This window comes from Pongo pygmaeus, chromosome 11 (genome assembly GCF_028885625.2).
Source record: "Pongo pygmaeus isolate AG05252 chromosome 11, NHGRI_mPonPyg2-v2.0_pri, whole genome shotgun sequence".
Lineage (NCBI taxonomy): Eukaryota > Metazoa > Chordata > Mammalia > Primates > Hominidae > Pongo > Pongo pygmaeus.
This window is the reverse complement of record NC_072384.2, coordinates 134,382,373-134,398,972: the sequence shown is the minus strand read 5'-3', so window position 1 is coordinate 134,398,972 and position 16,600 is coordinate 134,382,373. Positions and strand designations below refer to the sequence as shown.

The following is a 16,600-nucleotide window of genomic DNA, read 5'->3' as shown; positions in this document are numbered from 1 at the left end:
CATCCTGAGGACAAGACAGTCAAACAGCATGGAGCCAAAAAATGTAGACAATTAAGTCTCATCAGGCTGTGTCAGATGGTCAATCAGTAAAAACACATCGTTCTAGACATTGTAAGGGTTGCGGTACTTGTCAAGCTTTGCAAAATTTATGATTTTGCAGCACTTGATTTTCTCAAAGTAAATATTCACTTTCCTAGCCAATGCGGGGTTCATAACTATGTGTCTTTTTTCTTAGAAAGGGCTCTCACCACTACAGAAGCCACAGGCCCCACAAAGCCTGGAGCTCTGCCAACCACAATCCCACCCTCTCCCTCCCTGACCCAGCCCAGGGCACTAGGTCATCACAGCCTCTCCCAAGGGACCCTTTGGGGACAGAACTTGATTTCATAAGTGTTCCCTCATCTTCCAGATAGAGACAGGAATTTTTCTGTGCATGTCAGAGCAGCAGGCTGGGGGATGGGGACTCCTGGACTCACGCAGACAGCAGTGCTGTGGACATAGATCCGCATGAGATAGAGATGGAGGCTCATGGCCTTTTCCCGCTCCCATTCTTTCTCCGACAAGATCCACTTTTCCAGGAGCTATGGGTAGAGCCCAGAACACCATAGTGGGTGTTAAAATCCTGGGGCCAGCCCTTTCCTGGCCAGCTTTTGCCCACCTCACCCTCCCACTCAGATTGACTTTCAATGCTTCTTTGTGGTTCTAGACAGGCCCCATCATGAAGGGAGATGAGGCTGTAGGCAGGGAAAGAGCATCCCCAGCATTCTCACCAGGATGGTGCTTGGCTGTTGCATTAGGCCTGGCTCCAAATGTCTGCCTGTAATGAAGGCCCAGGAGCACAGCCCACCCTGCATTCCAGATGGCCCCAGAGGCCATTCTGATATAAAAGTTCATTTTAGAGCAAATCACATTACCATAGATAAGCAGGGTCATGTATCACAATAAGGGTCAGTTCATCAACCAGACATAACAATCCTAAATGTTTATGCACCTAATAACATAGCTAAATAATACACGAGGCAAAAAAAATGAAAGAACCAAAATGTATATTTCCAAAAAGAGAAATAAACAAGTTCACACTGTTAGTCAGAGATTTCAGTGCCTTTTTCTCAATAATTGATAGAACAAAAAGACAGAAAATCAAAAAGGAGATAGAAAACCTGAAAAATACTATTAACCAACTTGGCCTAATAGACATTTTGAAACACTGCACTTAACAACAGCAGAGCATTTTTCAAATACACATGAAATATTTACCAAGATAGATGGTATCTGGGCAACAAAATAAATCTCAGTCAATTTAAAAGGATTTAAAATATGGAATTTAAGTATGCCATCAGACAACAATGCAGTTAAATTAGGAATCCAAACCAGAAAGATTCTCGGAGACTCCCAAATATTTGAAAATTTCTAAATAACTTTCAGGTCAAAGAAGAAATCATAAGGGAAATCTAAAATGTTTTGAACTGAAATAAAATTAAAACGCAATGTATCAGGATCTGTGAGACGCAGCAAAAAAAAAGAGCAAAATCTAAGGACTTACATTATCTGATCCTGATTTCAAAGCTTATTATAATATTACAGTAATCAAGACAGTGCAGTATTGGTGTACCATAGGCAAACACATCAATAGAGCCAAATAAGTGTCCAGAAATAGACCCACACGTACATAGCCTTTGATTTTCAACAAAGGTGCAAAGATAATTCAACAGAAAATGGGCAGTCTTTTCAACAAAGGGTGCTGAAACAATTGGCTATCCATGTGCAAAAAATTAAAATAAACTTTGACCCGAACCTCAGACCATACAAAAATTAACTCAAAATATATCATAGACCTAATCATAAAATCTGAAAATACAAAACTTCTGGAAGAAAACACAGGAGAAAATCTTTGGAAGACTTCTTAGATTTGACACCAAAAGCGTGATCCATAAAAGAAAAAAAGATAAATTAGACTTTGTCAAAACTAAAAACTTCTGCTCATTAAAAGATATTGGGAAATCAATAAAAAGGCCACAGACTAGGAGAAAATATTTGCAAATCACATATCTGATAAGTTGTATCCAGAATATGTAAAACCTGTAAAAGTTTCCATAAAAAGAAAGCAAACAACCCAATTTTTAAAAACCTAACCAGTACCCTTCAAAAGTGCCAAGGTTATGAAAGATAAAGGACTGTGAAGCTGTTCCAGATGAAAGGAGAACAAAGAGACCTGACAGGTAGATGCACTACCTAATCTGGACTGGATCCTGGATCAAGGAGAAAACAGCTCTAAAGGACATTATTGGGGCAATTTGTGAAATTTGAATATGGGCCATCAGTTTTAATACATGCATCGTGTCAACACTAGATGCCCTGAATTTGATCATGGTACTGTTGCTATATAAGAGAGTACTGTTACTCTGGATGTCTGCAGCTATCCGTGGTTCAAAAGATGTATGTGTGCGTGGAAGGAGAGAGACAGAAGAAAACTGAGAAAGAAAATGTGACAAAGTATTAAGAACTGTGAAACTGCATGAAGAGCATCTTTGCACTATCCTTGCAAATTTTTAGCAAATCTGGAATTTTATAAAAATGAAATCACTAAAACACTGTTTCATGCACTCCCCTGTTCCTCGCAGTCTGGCCCTCAGTCCAGCTGCTGGGAAGGAGTGGCCATCCCTGGCTCTGGCCCGCCACCAGGCAACTCACCTGCACCATCTCCTGCAGCCCCCTGGGGTCCAGCTGCCTCTGCAGGAGGCTCTCCATCAGCTGCTCCAGGGCACTCAGGGCATTTCCATACAGGTTCTACAGCCAAGAGGGAGAGAGAGATAGGCGGCCATGAGGGGCACCCACAACTCCCCTCCCTGCAGGGAGTTCATGCCAGGGAGGGGTCTGGCAGTCATCTACTAACTTCTGTTCAGTCTGAGCTCTTGACACTCATTTTCTCGAGTGAAGTACAAGACAACCATTTAAGAGGGATTCACTTTACAAAGCAGGATACTGAACTCCTGGAGCCCAGTTCTGATTCTTCATCCAGGGCCAGGCCGTTGAGGCAGGGATGGCTACCTGTCCACAAAAGATTCCTTCTCCTTTTCCACAGTGTTGTCAGGGAAACAGCCATCCCATCAGGGACTACATTTCCCAGGACTCCTTGCATGGATGGAGCCATGTGACTGTGTTTCAGCCAATAGAAGGAAGGCAAAATGCTCTCAAGTCTTCCCTAGACTTTCTCTTCCTTCTATCTATGTTGGGTATCAATACCCATTGATTGGGACCTTGGGATTCATGCACTGAGGATGGGCAGGAGGTCTCTGCCAACCTGGGTTCCTGAATAATTGCACAAAGCAGCTCCATTTCCACTCCCATTGACAACTGGGCCTGACTTGACTTGGGCGATAAATAAACTTTTATGTTGTTAATCCACTGAGATTTCAGGGTTTATCTGTTTCAACAGCTAGCATTACCTTACATTTACTGATAGAGCTCGCTACACTCTGCTGCCTCTAAACACTCAAAGGTGGTTCAGGAAGGTGGACTCTCAGCATGACCCATGTTAATGTTAACTTCCAGGTCCTGACCCAGCAAATGAGGCATCCCAGAAGGACCTACCTTAATGGACTCATTGTCCTCTCCTGGGAGTTGGAGAGAAATTACAGAATGTATGCTGATATCCATCAGCTCACTGTTTTCCTCTGTGGAGTAGAAAGGCTTCAGCTTGCTGGAGAAGAAGCAGTGACAAGAGAGGAACAGTCATTGGGGAGTTGAGCTTCTGCTGCCCCACTGCCCAATCTGGGCACGGAAACACGTCCTAGAAGAGGAAGAGGCCTACTTCTGCAGTTGGAGGCTCTGGCAAGCATCCCTCCCCAGGGGCCCTGGCTCTGACCAGTAACCAGTGTCCAGTGACTCTTGCTTGTGATTGAAGGGGAGATGCAGGGGTCCAAGGCCATCTCTCCTATCTGCTGTTGTCTACTCTGAACCTGTTAATCTGCTCAGAAACATTCCTTTGTTCCTTGCCAACTACAACTATGGAATCTGCCCTCCCAGGCTGGTGCTAGTCCAGGGGCTTTCACGGGTAATGCTTGGACCACCAGCAGCAGCAGCAGCAGCAGCAGCAGCAGCTTCACCTTGGAATTTATGAGAAACACAAATTCTATGGCCCCACCCAAGACCTGCTGAATCAAAAATTCTGGGGGTGGACTGCAGCCATCTGTGTTTTAATAAACCTTCCAGAGGTAGTTGCTAGTGATTGGTGCATGCTAGCTCATTCTCCTTCTAGCCCCTTCATCAATAATTCTCAAGCTTGGTGCATATTAAAGACACCTCGAGGATTTTTTAAGGACCCCCAGGGACCATATCCAAGCCCCAGGATCTGGGGTGGGACCTGGATATCCATACTGTTAAAAGTTCCCCATGAGTTCTACTGTGCCCCCAGAGTTGAGAGCCACCATCCTACTTTAAACTCCTGTTCCCCCAAAGTGTCTTGTATTGCACTCTCCTAGGAAGCCCCAAGTCCAGTCATTCTGCCTAAGCCCAGGTCAAAAGCCAAATGCCAACTTTGCACCAAGCCTTTTGATAGCTCCTTTTGTATAAACTGAGTTGCATTTTGTTAGTAGCCCCCTTTTTCGTTCTCAGATATTTTTTTGCTGGTGTGTGTGTGGGTTTACCTGCAAACACAGTCCTGTTAGTCAGCTTTGACCTATAATCCTGTTTGTATGTGTCTGTCTTATCTCTAAGTCCTTAAAAGGCTGGGACTAGGTCTTATGTATCTCTGTGTCCCTTCAGTACTCAGCATATCATTGTGCTTAGTTGATGTTCATGACATTTATTTTAAAATCTGCCTGTTTGATGCAGCTTAAAGCAACAGATAGTTCTGCTATGCGCCTAAGTAATGAATCTTCCCCTACAGGGGAGGTATTCTTAGAGATGACCCAACCTCTTTAAATACTAATTTTATAAATCCATAACTTCTTCCCCTTTCCCCCTCCCCACCAATGGATTGGCATCTCCAGAAAGGTAAGTCTTGGGCTTTAGATCATTTTGTACCAATGGTATCAACAAATAGTTGACTGAGCCCTTCAACTCACTGACTGAGCCTGACTCATCTTGAAGGATGCTTACAATGCTCTTCAGTGTTATCACTGTTATTTTGCTCAAAATATCCCCAATCAATGGAAGAGCAGCCCACCCACGTGCCATAAATCCAAGGAGAAGCACCCAACTTGAAATCTGGCTGAGAATTATAGAAAGGAGTGGCTGAGGCCAACCCCCATCGTCTAGGCTGGCCCATTGCCCCAGGGAGCCGCAAACTGAGACCCCTGCTACAGAGGCAGGAGAGGAAAAAGGAGGCACAACCCCTGAAGGAGCACCGAGGAATGGTCTTGAACTTTTCCCTACCCCTTGGGATGGGGTGAGGGTGGGGGCCCAGCTCACCTCAGGTGCGAGAGGGCCTCCATCGCCAAGGCTCACACTGGGGAAACCAGGTTGTCAGTCGGTTCTGCCTCGATGACTGCCTGCCCAACACAAGCAGGGGGTGGTGGCTTTTGGTGACCATGATGGCGGCAGCACTCCCCATTGTTAGCACGAGGAAGACCTGGCACTTCCCAAAACGTCTAACACCCCACATCTCTTTCATTCTTTTTAGGGCCATTTGGCTTTTGGCATCTTAGGGGAGGCAGCAGAGTGGGAGTAGGGCCCAAAGTGGGCCTGGGCTCCCAGCTCGGCTTGCTCATCTACTCGCTGTGTGCCCCTGGGCCAGCACTTCCTCTGCCTGAGCCCAAGTTCCCTTCTCTGTAAAACAAGACCTGGAGACCCATTTTACAGGGCTGCTCCAGGCAGGCTAGCATGAAAGTACAGGTTCAAAGCTCCTGGCTTTGAACTCATGAGTGAGAGCCAAATAAATCCCATTTCCTCCTCATCGCCTTCTGTTCCACCCAATCTCATGTCCCTTAAGGGCCACTTCCAGCACAACCCAAGCAGCTTTGAAGGGCCAATGCATTGGCAATGACATGAGTGGGGAGGCCTGGGGATGAAGGACATTGGCGGCCCCACAGGCTCCATCAGCCTTTGGACGGTGGACATTTTCTTTGTCTTACATCCTTCTGTGCATCCTTCAGGGCTTCACTCTAAGTCCTGCTTCCAGCAGGTCCCTGCCCCTAAGGCTCCCACGGAGAGACAGGGAAGCTACAGCTAAGCCGGCCCAGGGAATCTCTGTCTATCAGGCCTGAACCAGTTGCCCTGAGCACTGCAGGACCCAAGACAGCCAGAATCTCCCACCCTGGTTTCCAAACAGTTGACTGGCTGTGAAACCCTTTATCAGATACAAAAATCATTCTCAGAACTCCTACAGTTAGGACAAAGCAGAGCCAAGACAGGGAAGGACTTCAGAGAGCTCTGCAGATGCCCTCAGGAACTTTGAAAACCTCTCACCACAGGGAGTTAGACTCCAAACCAGGACCAGGACCAAGGAGGTGCTCCACCCAGCTTACCACTATGATGCTGGTAAGAGTCGTCTTCTGGGCAAAGTGAAAGTCCTCCAGGTCCTTGATGTTGTTGATGGCCTTGGTAACCTGCACAACACTCTTCATGAAGGCCATTTTGAGACAGACGTCCTGATCCCAGAAGGGGAAAAGGAGGGAGAGAATGTTTGTGAGCAGCCCCAGAAGAATCCAAGCTGCAGCCTCTGCTCCTGGACTCCCTCTGCTCTGAAGAAAGGGTTCAATGTTGAATGCTCTGAGAGATGGCCAGCCTCACTCTGTCCTTCGACCACATGAATGGAGCACCTGCCACATGGCAGGGCCACAGGCACATGGCGGGGATACGAGGTGAGGTGCAGCACCTGGGTCCACACATGATATAGTTTGGGTGTGTCCCCATTCAAATCTCAACTTGAATTGTAACTCTCAGAATTCCCATGTGTTGTGGGAGGGACCCAGTGGGAGGTAATTGAATCATGGGGGCCAGTCTCTCCCATGCTATTCTCATGATAGTGAGTAAGTCTCATAAGATCTGATGGGTTTATCAGGGGTTTCCACTTTTGCTTATTCCTCATTTTTCTCTTGCTGCCACCATGTAAGAAGTGCCTTTTGTCTCCCGCCATGATTCTGAGGCCACCCTAGTCATGTGGAACTCTAAGTCCAAGTAAACCTCTTTTTGTTCCCAGTTTCAGGTACGCCTTTAGCAGCAGCGTTAAAACCAACTAATACACCACGGAAGATGCCACCTTCCCAAGCCTCCTGAGGGCAGCGAAGCAGCTCAGGGGCCGCCTTCAGTGACCAGGGGCCCTGAGCCCTATGTGTTACCGTAGAGGCAGGAGAGGTTATTGAGAAAATGATTGCTTTTACATGGACGAACCTTCAGAACATTATGATAAATGAAATAAGCCAGACACACAAGGACAACTATCATTATGATTGCACTTAGATGAGGTACCTGGACTAGTCAAAGCCACACAGACAGAAAGAGTAAAGGTGGTTGCCAGGGCTGGGGGGAGAAGGGAATGGAGAGTTGGTGTTGAATGGATATAGGATTTTGGTTTTGTAAAATGAAGAATTCTGGAGACAGATGGCAGTGACAGCTGCACAACAACGTGAATGTACCTCATGCCACTGAACTATACATATACTTAAAAACGGTTATGATGATAAACTTTATGTTATGTGTATTTTGCCACAGTTTTAAAAAATAAAAACAGTTTTTGCTTTATTCTCTGTGTTTTCCCCTCCTTGCCATTCCAAGAAAATAGCCAGTCCCTTTGCATGTCTTTGAAGACAACCCCACCTCTTGTTCCTTATGAAAGGGTCTGGGTCAGTGTCAGAGAGGGCCAGAGGCAAGGGCAGAGGGAGTGGTTAAGGCTGGGAAGATGTGGGGCTCATCTTGTGGCTTCTGGAGACCCCACCCAGCACTCTGGAAGAGGGGCTATCCTCAACTCCCCCAGCACCTCTGCATGACACCAAAGCACAGAGAACAGCACATTTGGGCAATGGGCTTCCCACATGCTGGGCATCAGGTATGATGCCTGGATGTCCCCTGGGTAGGGATGCAGGTGCCCAGAGAGTGGCAGAAGGCTACTACCCACCAGCCTGGTCCAGAAGACATCCCCCCAGGCACCAGATGGGGCTACCTGGCAGCTGCTGACATAATGGTGAATGATCTTAGTGGTGATGGGGCTGTCCACGAGGTTGAGGAGCAACTGGGGGTGGCAGTAGGAGGCCACGCAGCTATACATCACCATGAGGGCACTTTTCACTGTCTCCCGCCTCCAGGGATGGTCCTTCTACGAGGTCAAAGAGAAAAAGAACCACTGGGGGCAGCAGGGGCTGCTCCAGATGCAGGTGATGGTCTCTGGCCACACGACCAAAGGATCCATCGAGTCAGCTGGCAGTGCTTCACCTGACTGTTTTCTGGGTGCCTGAAATGTTCATCGTATTTTCATGCATGCATTCATTCACTCAATGCATCTTTACTGAGCATCTACTAGACACCAGACACTGGGCATGCAGTAATGAGCAAGACAGACTAGGGCTATAGACGCCCAGACCACCCATCAGCTGTGGGGGGAGGTGCTCATGTGAATACCCCTAAACAGAGGCTGCTTGCACACCTCATAGCTTCACCTACCAGGCACCGGCTACGGGTCAGGCACACATGAGGCTGGAGATCCAGCAAGAACCGACAGCCTCCACCTTGCCCTCACGGTGCTCACACCCTCAGAACAATCTCTGAGTGGGAGGAGATGTTGGAGGCCACCAAACCCACTGTGGATGGGGAGCAGGGGCCCCAGTGCCCTGCCAGACTGAGTAGAAATCCAGGTGTCGGTTCCTCTTTGCAGAAAAGCTGGAACGAAGCCTGGGACTCTCTAGATTTTCTTCATTCAAACAACCAGACCCCAGGGCAAGTGTTCCAGGTCAAGGGCAAAGCCTGAGGCGTGGGTGATGGTTTCAGATGGTTTCCCACTAGGAGCTCAACCAGCTGGTGGGACCATCTCCTGTGGCAGGGAGGGGCAGCCTCCAGAGGATGGGGCCGTGGGCTGTCTGGGTCCAAATCCTGGCTTCACCAGTGAACCAGCCGCACGCCTATGGACAAGCTTCAGTGTTCTCACCCTGCAACAGTGGCTAGAGCCCCTCAGTCCCAGCACCGTCCATTCACTGAGGCAGAGCTCCTAGTGTCAAGCACCCACTGAGCACTACCTGAACAGCTTCTTCAAATCCTGTGGGTCTGGGTGGGGCCTGGGACTCTACATTTCCAGTCAGCACCCAGGGAGTCCCCACTGCCAGTCTGAGAACCCCACCATGAGTAGCAAGGGGCTGGGACTCCGTGACAGTATCTGGGTCCTAGAAAGGCCCACCCTGCATTTTTAAGATGATCCAATAGCAAAAGCTTTGCCCAGGAGGTCTTAGACTAAGACAATGTCTCAGCCATTTTGATGACAGGAGACTCCATGTGAGGCAAGTTTCCTACTGAGATCTAGAAAGGACTTTGTGTCAGTGCCCAGAACACCGTGCTAAGAGATCCCAAGACCCAGTTGTGGAGGGAAGGTGGCTTACCCGCCAAGCACTGATCTGCCAGGACTGCTCTGACTCCTGGATCCTCTCCTCGAAGTCATGAAGCACATTCAGCACCGTTTTTACCTGGCCCCGGGCACACAGGCCAAAGCACATAATCACACCCTGCAGGGAGACCCAGCCAGCCAGGGTGAGGGCAGGGGCCAGTGGGCAGAGAAGGATCCCACACACACACGTGCAAGGCACACACACATGAACACACACACACACACACACACAAAACGCATGCAGCCACATGAACACACATGTCCCTGAGGGTCCAGAGGCATCTGGTGGACAGGAGGGGGCTGCAGGCACCCTCACCTCACTGTCAAAGTCATTGCTGTAGTCCGTCTTGTACAGTAGCTCCAACAGCAGGACCTCCACCTTGCTGGCCTCCAGGCCTGTGGCCAACGTGAAGCCCAAGGCCCGGTACAGAAAGCCCTGGAGAGGCAAAAGGGAGGAAGGAGCTCAGGCCTCCCTACAGCCAGCCTTCAGGAGATGCTGTTGTAGAGAGTTTGCTACATATTCTTCAATTTTTTTTAATGTGCAGAAGATACTTGCACACACGTTTATAGCAGCACAATTCACAAGTGCAAAAATGTGGAACCAGCCCAAATGCCCATCAATCAACGAGTGGATAAAGAAACTGATATATATATATATATCAGTTTATATTTTTTATATATATAATGGAATATTACTCAGCCATAAAAAAGAATGAATTACTGGCATTTGCAGTAACCTGGATGAGACTGGAGACTATTATTCTAAGTAACTTAGGAATGGAAAAGCAAACGTCGTATGTTCTCACTCGTAAGTGGGAACTAAGCTATGAGGATGCTAAGGCATAAGAATGCTACGGTGGACTTTGGGGACTCAGTGGGAAAGGGTAGGAAAGGGGTGGGGGATAAAAGACTACAAATTGGGTGCAGCGTATACTGCTTGGGTGATGGGTGCACCAAAATCTTGCAAATTCCCATTTATTCATGTAACCAAAGACCACCAGTTCGCCAAAAATCTATGGAAATAAAAAATTAAACAAAAATAAATAAAATAAATATTCAGGTTATTCTGGGAGGTTATACTATATAAGGGCAGGCATGTTATACGTGTTAAAGGGGGAAGTGTAAATTTGTTCAACTCCTGTGTAAGTTGAACCAATTTACACTCCCTCCAACAAACCTAAGTGCAATTTCTCCACCTACTCCCCAACATACATCATGATCAGTGAGAAGCGGAACATTCTCACTGTGATGTGTTTCTCTGATTATTAGTTGTGCTGATCATCTTTTCATATTATCATGATTCGTTTTAATTCTTTGAATTTCTGGCTATATTCTTTTTCCCATTTTTTGGTGGGTTTCTTCTTTGTTATTTGTAAGAATTTTGTTTTATATTTGGAGGCATAATAAGAACAACCATCCGTATTTCATTAAATCCTCACCACGACTCCATAAGGTAAATATTATTGTTTTCGGAGATGAGAAAACAAACAGGAAGTAGTAGAAGCACACAAAAAAATGTTAATATCTATAAAGTTTACCTCTTTTCCCTCATCTTTCTTGGTTTCTTTGCAAGCATATAAAGCCTATTCCATATTAAGATTATAAAAATATTCATCAATGTATTCTTCTAGTTGTTCCATGGTTCTATTTTATTTTGTACACTTAAGTCTTTGATCTGTTACAGAAGAACATATTCTTCCTTAACGTGCTTCTTTTTCACTTTCTCTATTGTATTATTTTTAGCACAAGAGGTTTTAATTTTCATGATGTCCAATTTATTTCTTTTTGTCACTTGTGCTTTTTGGTGTCATCTCTAAGAAGGCTTTGCCTAACCCAAGGTCACAAGATTTATCCTGTGTTTTTCTAGAATTTTATAATTTTAGTTCTTTTATTTAGGTCTGTGATTCGTTTTGATTCAGCTTTATGTGTGGTGTGAGGAAGGTATCCAATTTCATTCTTTTGCATGTGGATTTCTAGTTATCCTAGCCCCATTTGTTGAAAAAAACTATTCTTTCCCCACTGAATTGTCTTGGCACCCTTCTTGAAAATAAATTATTCATAAATGTGAGAGTTTATTTCTGGACTCTCACTTCTATTTTATCAATCTGTCCTTATGCCAGTATCTCACTGTCTTGTTTACTGTAATTGTGTGAGGAGTTTTACTGCAGTTGTGTAAGAAGTTGAAATTGAGAAGTTTGAGTCCTCCAACTTTATTCTTCTTCTCATAATTTTGTTGGCTATTCAGAGCCCCTGGTATTTCCATATAAATTTTAGGATCAATTTGTCAGTCTCTGGAAAAAAAAAAAAGAACTAGCTTGGATTGTGATAGGTGTCATGCTAAAACTGAAGATAAATATGGAGAGTATCACCATTTGAACTATAGCATCTTTCAATCCATGAACATGCAGTGCTTTCTATTTATTGAGACCCTCACTGATTTCTTTCAACAATGTTTTAGAATTTTGTAGCAATGTGGTATAGTTTTGTGTTTACAGAGAAATATACACATGTGATTGCTAACCAGAGTCTGGAGGATCAACAAAACAAACAACAAAAAAAACGAAACTAAACTAAAACCACCAATCCAGACCACCCTCCTCTCCTCCCAGGACCCTGTAAACAGCCACAGGTCCAGCTGATCTCACACACACGGTGTGATCCTCTCCACTCCATCATCCCTGGAGTCTACTCCCCATCCAAACTCTCCTGTCCCTGTGAAGACAAACCTTCTCCAGAGAGGGGCTGTCAAAGCTCGCAATCTGGTTGTTCAGCTCTTTGCTCAAGCGCAGGCTCCAGCTAGACCCCCGGGTCTTCTTGAGGGAGTTTCGCAGAAACTGGGGAGGCACAAGACGTTGGTGGGAAGGGCCAAAGGCCTTCATCCTTGTTCTTGCCTGGGCTCTGGGAATGCTACGTGACCTTGAGTAGTGACTTGCCCTCTCTCGCTTCCCTTGTCCACATCTCCAGATCACTAAGTCCATAGATCCCTGATCCAGTGCTAATAATGTTCTGTGGGTCTGAGGAATGGCTGTGGCTCTGGCGGCTAGCAGGGTGTCACTCCCTGCTGCCCTCCTGGGCACCTGGCTCTCAGGATGGAAGGTTCTCTCAGTTCTCCCCTGGGGATGGACACAGCTATAGATTTTGTAACTCCCAAGTCTTCTCTGACAGAAGGAGAACATGTCCTTTAGGGGCTTCTAAACTCCTTACGTGCCCAGCCCACCAAATGCCTTTCCATCTGCTCCCATCTTTCTCCTCCCAGGCCTCAGCAAACTTGTTACCCCTTTACCTGAATCAGCTTGTCTTCCCAGGCTTTCTGATCCCAAGTGAACTCAGTATGTTCTGCAGGAACACATGCATGGTCACACATGCCACTTTCTTCCACTGCTCCCCTAAGCCTGGTATTCAAGGCCCTCTATGCCTCCTTAGCATGGCATTTCAGGCCCTCCATGGATGAACACATCACACGTTGCATTGCACTCCTCACCTTCCCAAGCTGCTCAACTAGGACAAAAGTGGGCTGGCTGTGTGGGTCAACTGTGAGCCTCAGCTCTCGTTATTCAAGCCATGTGACTAGAACCCCAGCATGTACACAGATTGGAGGGATGGCTTGGGATGGGCTCCCCAGGAACCTCACCTTCCAGGTACCGGACCAGTAGCGGAATCTCCAGCTCCCACATGTCGGCCATGGAGGGTGCGATGCTCTGGCTCAGCGTCCTCAAGAGATTGAGCATGGCTATCCCACGACCCTCCCCCTTGTAAGGTGATGACATCAGCACCTGGAGGGCACCAAGACTCCAGTGAAGTAGCACCTGAGCACCTTCCTCCTTGTCTTGGAGCTCATTGTCCTCATTTTTAAAGGGAGGAGCTGGACAAGATGGGTGGTTTTCAAATAGGGATTTCAAATAGAGAGTGCACCTGCAGAGGACACTACAGGAAGGATGGGGGATGGGGGCCAGACCTGGGCTCCCTCTCCACCCCAGGCTTCAGTGCAATATGGATGAGTGTCCACAGTTAACATAAAGAGGAGAACTCATGGGTCCTGGACTGAGCCAACCCCCAGGGGTGGGTAGGCAGGCATTGGCAGTGTAGTAGGGATGCTTTGGGCAGAGGAATCTAAAAGCAGGTCCAGGCCAGCTCCCCAGTTATTACAAGTGCACTGCTTCTACCAAACTCGAGAGGAATTTCAGGGACATGGAATGATCTGTCCTGCCAAGCATCAAACTCCCTCATTGCACCTCAGCTTCTTCATACCTCTGGGGCTCTGGGAATTAGGAGCTTAAGGAAGAGGTGCCACAGGGCATGGCCTTGCCAGGCCAGGGCATGGTGCAGGTCAGCCACTCACCAGAAGACGGGCCAGCAGCTTCTGAGGTGCAGGCAGGTCCACTGATTGAAGGAAATGCAACCCCAGCTGAGCCTTCCTGGCTTGTACCAGGACATGCTCCTATGTCCCCATCTAGGAACTTTACCCTAGAAGCTTCCTCCCCAACATGATCTTGTTCCCCAAATCCCCAGAATGGAGAACGGGTTGGCACAAGGAATTTCCTAAGAACATCATTACATTTCACTTATCCTGGGAAGAGGGGAGAATCGTGCTAATGGGTTGAGGTTTAGAAGATGCTCTTTTCAGGCCATGCGCATTTTGTAGTGGACACCAAGACTTTCCATGACAATGTTTTGTCTCCTGCTGTGAACCCTGTCCTCTGTTGAGCCAAAAGTAATTAGACACTGCCATTCTACCTACTGCTGACTCTCTCCACAGGCTTTGGGAGCCAATGAGCCCATGAAAAGCAAACCAACAGCGCACAAACAAATGGACAAGGGCAAGGCCAGGCCTGCTGAGAAGGTGCCAGAGCAAGGGACCTGGAGAGGACTCAGTCAGAGTCAAGAGTGAGAGGGGCATGAGGAAGACCTCAGAGTATCAACTGGCCGGCTTGTTTAGATCAAAGTCAGAGAGCAGGCTCTGCCCTTTGCTAGCCCTGGATCCTAAAGGACCCCATCAATCACCTCCATCACCAGCCATGCCCTTGGGGCCAGAGGTGGGAGGGAAGGGGACAGGAGCAAGCATGGTAGGTGGGCATAGTTGTTTTGAGAGCCTGGTGGCTCTCACCACCAGTGAGAGCTCTTAACAGTGCCCACTCTGAGTGGACCACAGTGAGGGTTGTCTACAGAGGATGGGATGCCTACAGTTACTCTAGCTGGCTCAGAGAAGCCAGACAGAGCAGAGGCCCAGTAAGGTCATACATGGGAAAGGGTGGGCCGGGAGCTCCCAAGGATGGGATCTGGACCAGGGGTGTGGGCTGGGGGGACAGGACATGAGGAGTGAGCTATCCAGAAGGAAGTTTACACAATTCTAACACGTCCTAGATATGATCAGGTAGGCATTAATAGTATTAATTTGGACTTGGATGTTTCCAGGAGAAGGGGGAATGAGGGTGGGAGGAATGTGGAGAGAGGTGGGCATTCCCAGACAAGGAGCCAGCCCACCTGCCCAATCCAACCAGCTGGCACAGGAACTTTGCTCACCTTGCCTGCTCTTGCCAGCCACGCTGACATCCACATCCTGGCCATGGAGCTGGTGTTCTGCCAGGTTTGTGAGACTGATACAGATAGGAGTCAAAGCTTCCATGTAGTCTGTTTCCATGATGTAGCACAGGAGCCTCACCCAAAACTCCTGGGGTGGGGGTGGGAGAGAAAGGGGCTCAGAATTAGCCCAAGCCCTGAGCCTCTAAGGAGAACAGTCAGGCTCTGCCATGGTGCCACCCCATCCCCGCTTCCCCAGAGATGTCCCCTGACAGTCTCAGCCCTGAACTGGCTCCATCACCAACCCCAGTCTTTGTCAGGGGCATTTAAGTGTCACCCACCCTGACGTGGCAAGAGAGTCTGCTAGTCCCTGCTGGGGCCAGCATCCCTGTTGCCCAACTCCTGTCGCTGCCAGCCTCATACAAACCCACACCCATCACACCCTCCTCATCCAGGGCCCTCCCTCTGATCCCAAGTCCTCTAGAGGGGCACCCTGGGCAGATGATCCAGTTGTGTGTGCCTGGTATGACGGTCAGTTTTGTGTGTCAACTTGATTAGGCGAGAGTACCTAATCATTCAGTCAAACACATATCTAGGTGTTGCTGTGAAGGTAGCTTGTAGTTTATAGGTGTGACGAAAGTGCATAATCCATAAAAGAGATTATCCTCAATAACACAGGTGGGTGAAACGCCTTAAGAGTGAAATGCTGAGGTTTCTCTGAGGAAGAAGATATTCAGCCACAAGGCTGCAGCATCCGCCCCTGCTAGAGTCTCCAGCCTGCTGGCCTGCCACGCAGGTGTCAGACTTGCCAGCCCCCACAACTGCATGAGTCACTTCCTTAAAATAAACCAGACTATATATGTCTTCTACTGGTTCTGTTTCTCTGGAGAACCCTGATCGATATGGATTCTTGGAGCTGTGTTTCCAACTTCACCCCACCATCTCCTCTCTCCCTGGGTGACCGTTCAACACCCCCAACTAATTGTAATCCCTCTCCACCCCACCCCCACCCCTAGGAGTTGAAGGTGAGGCTCTTGTGCTACCAACTATCAAGTGCAATGGCTTAACCTGTTCCAGCCACCAGGACTAGAATCTCACAGCTCTTGGGCTTCCCCATAAAGACAGCATGGTGAATTACAAAGGAAATTTCAATCCTGGCTCTATTGTTTACCAGCTGTGAGGCCTTGAGCAAATTAATGAAACCCTCTGGGTCTCAGTTTCTTCATCTACAAAATCAGGATAACAACTACCCTCTATGCAGGTAGTTGCTGGGATAATTAAACAAGATTGTACATGTTGCACACCTAGTACAGTATACCTGCTATATGTGGGTGCCACATGGACTGTAGCTATGATGATGATGATGATTATTATTATTTCTGCAATTAAAAAAAGCTGTCGCTGGACAGGGATCATCTAGCCTGCAGCCTCACTTAGTGAATAATCATTCCCTCCTTGATGCTGTCATGGTACATTTTTCCTATCTTATTGCTACATCACATTTTGTTGCAATTAAAAGTTGACACATTTGTTTCTCCCATAGTCTGTGAACTC

At 47.5% G+C, this 16,600-nt stretch overlaps 1 protein-coding gene across 1 annotated transcript in view; it reads right to left on the bottom strand.

The window, feature by feature from the left end:
• MROH2A (maestro heat like repeat family member 2A) overlaps window positions 1-16,600 on the bottom strand; it is a 59,002-nt gene that overhangs the window by 16,229 nt on the left and 26,173 nt on the right. Inside the window, 13 exon segments of the mRNA XM_054479036.1 lie at window positions 477-581; window positions 2,692-2,787; window positions 3,592-3,700; window positions 5,413-5,492; window positions 6,468-6,590; window positions 8,102-8,254; window positions 9,525-9,647; window positions 9,846-9,965; window positions 12,256-12,363; window positions 12,813-12,865; window positions 13,161-13,302; window positions 13,869-13,909; window positions 15,050-15,197. Coding sequence (XP_054335011.1) covers window positions 477-581; window positions 2,692-2,787; window positions 3,592-3,700; window positions 5,413-5,492; window positions 6,468-6,590; window positions 8,102-8,254; window positions 9,525-9,647; window positions 9,846-9,965; window positions 12,256-12,363; window positions 12,813-12,865; window positions 13,161-13,302; window positions 13,869-13,909; window positions 15,050-15,197 — 1,401 coding nt within the window.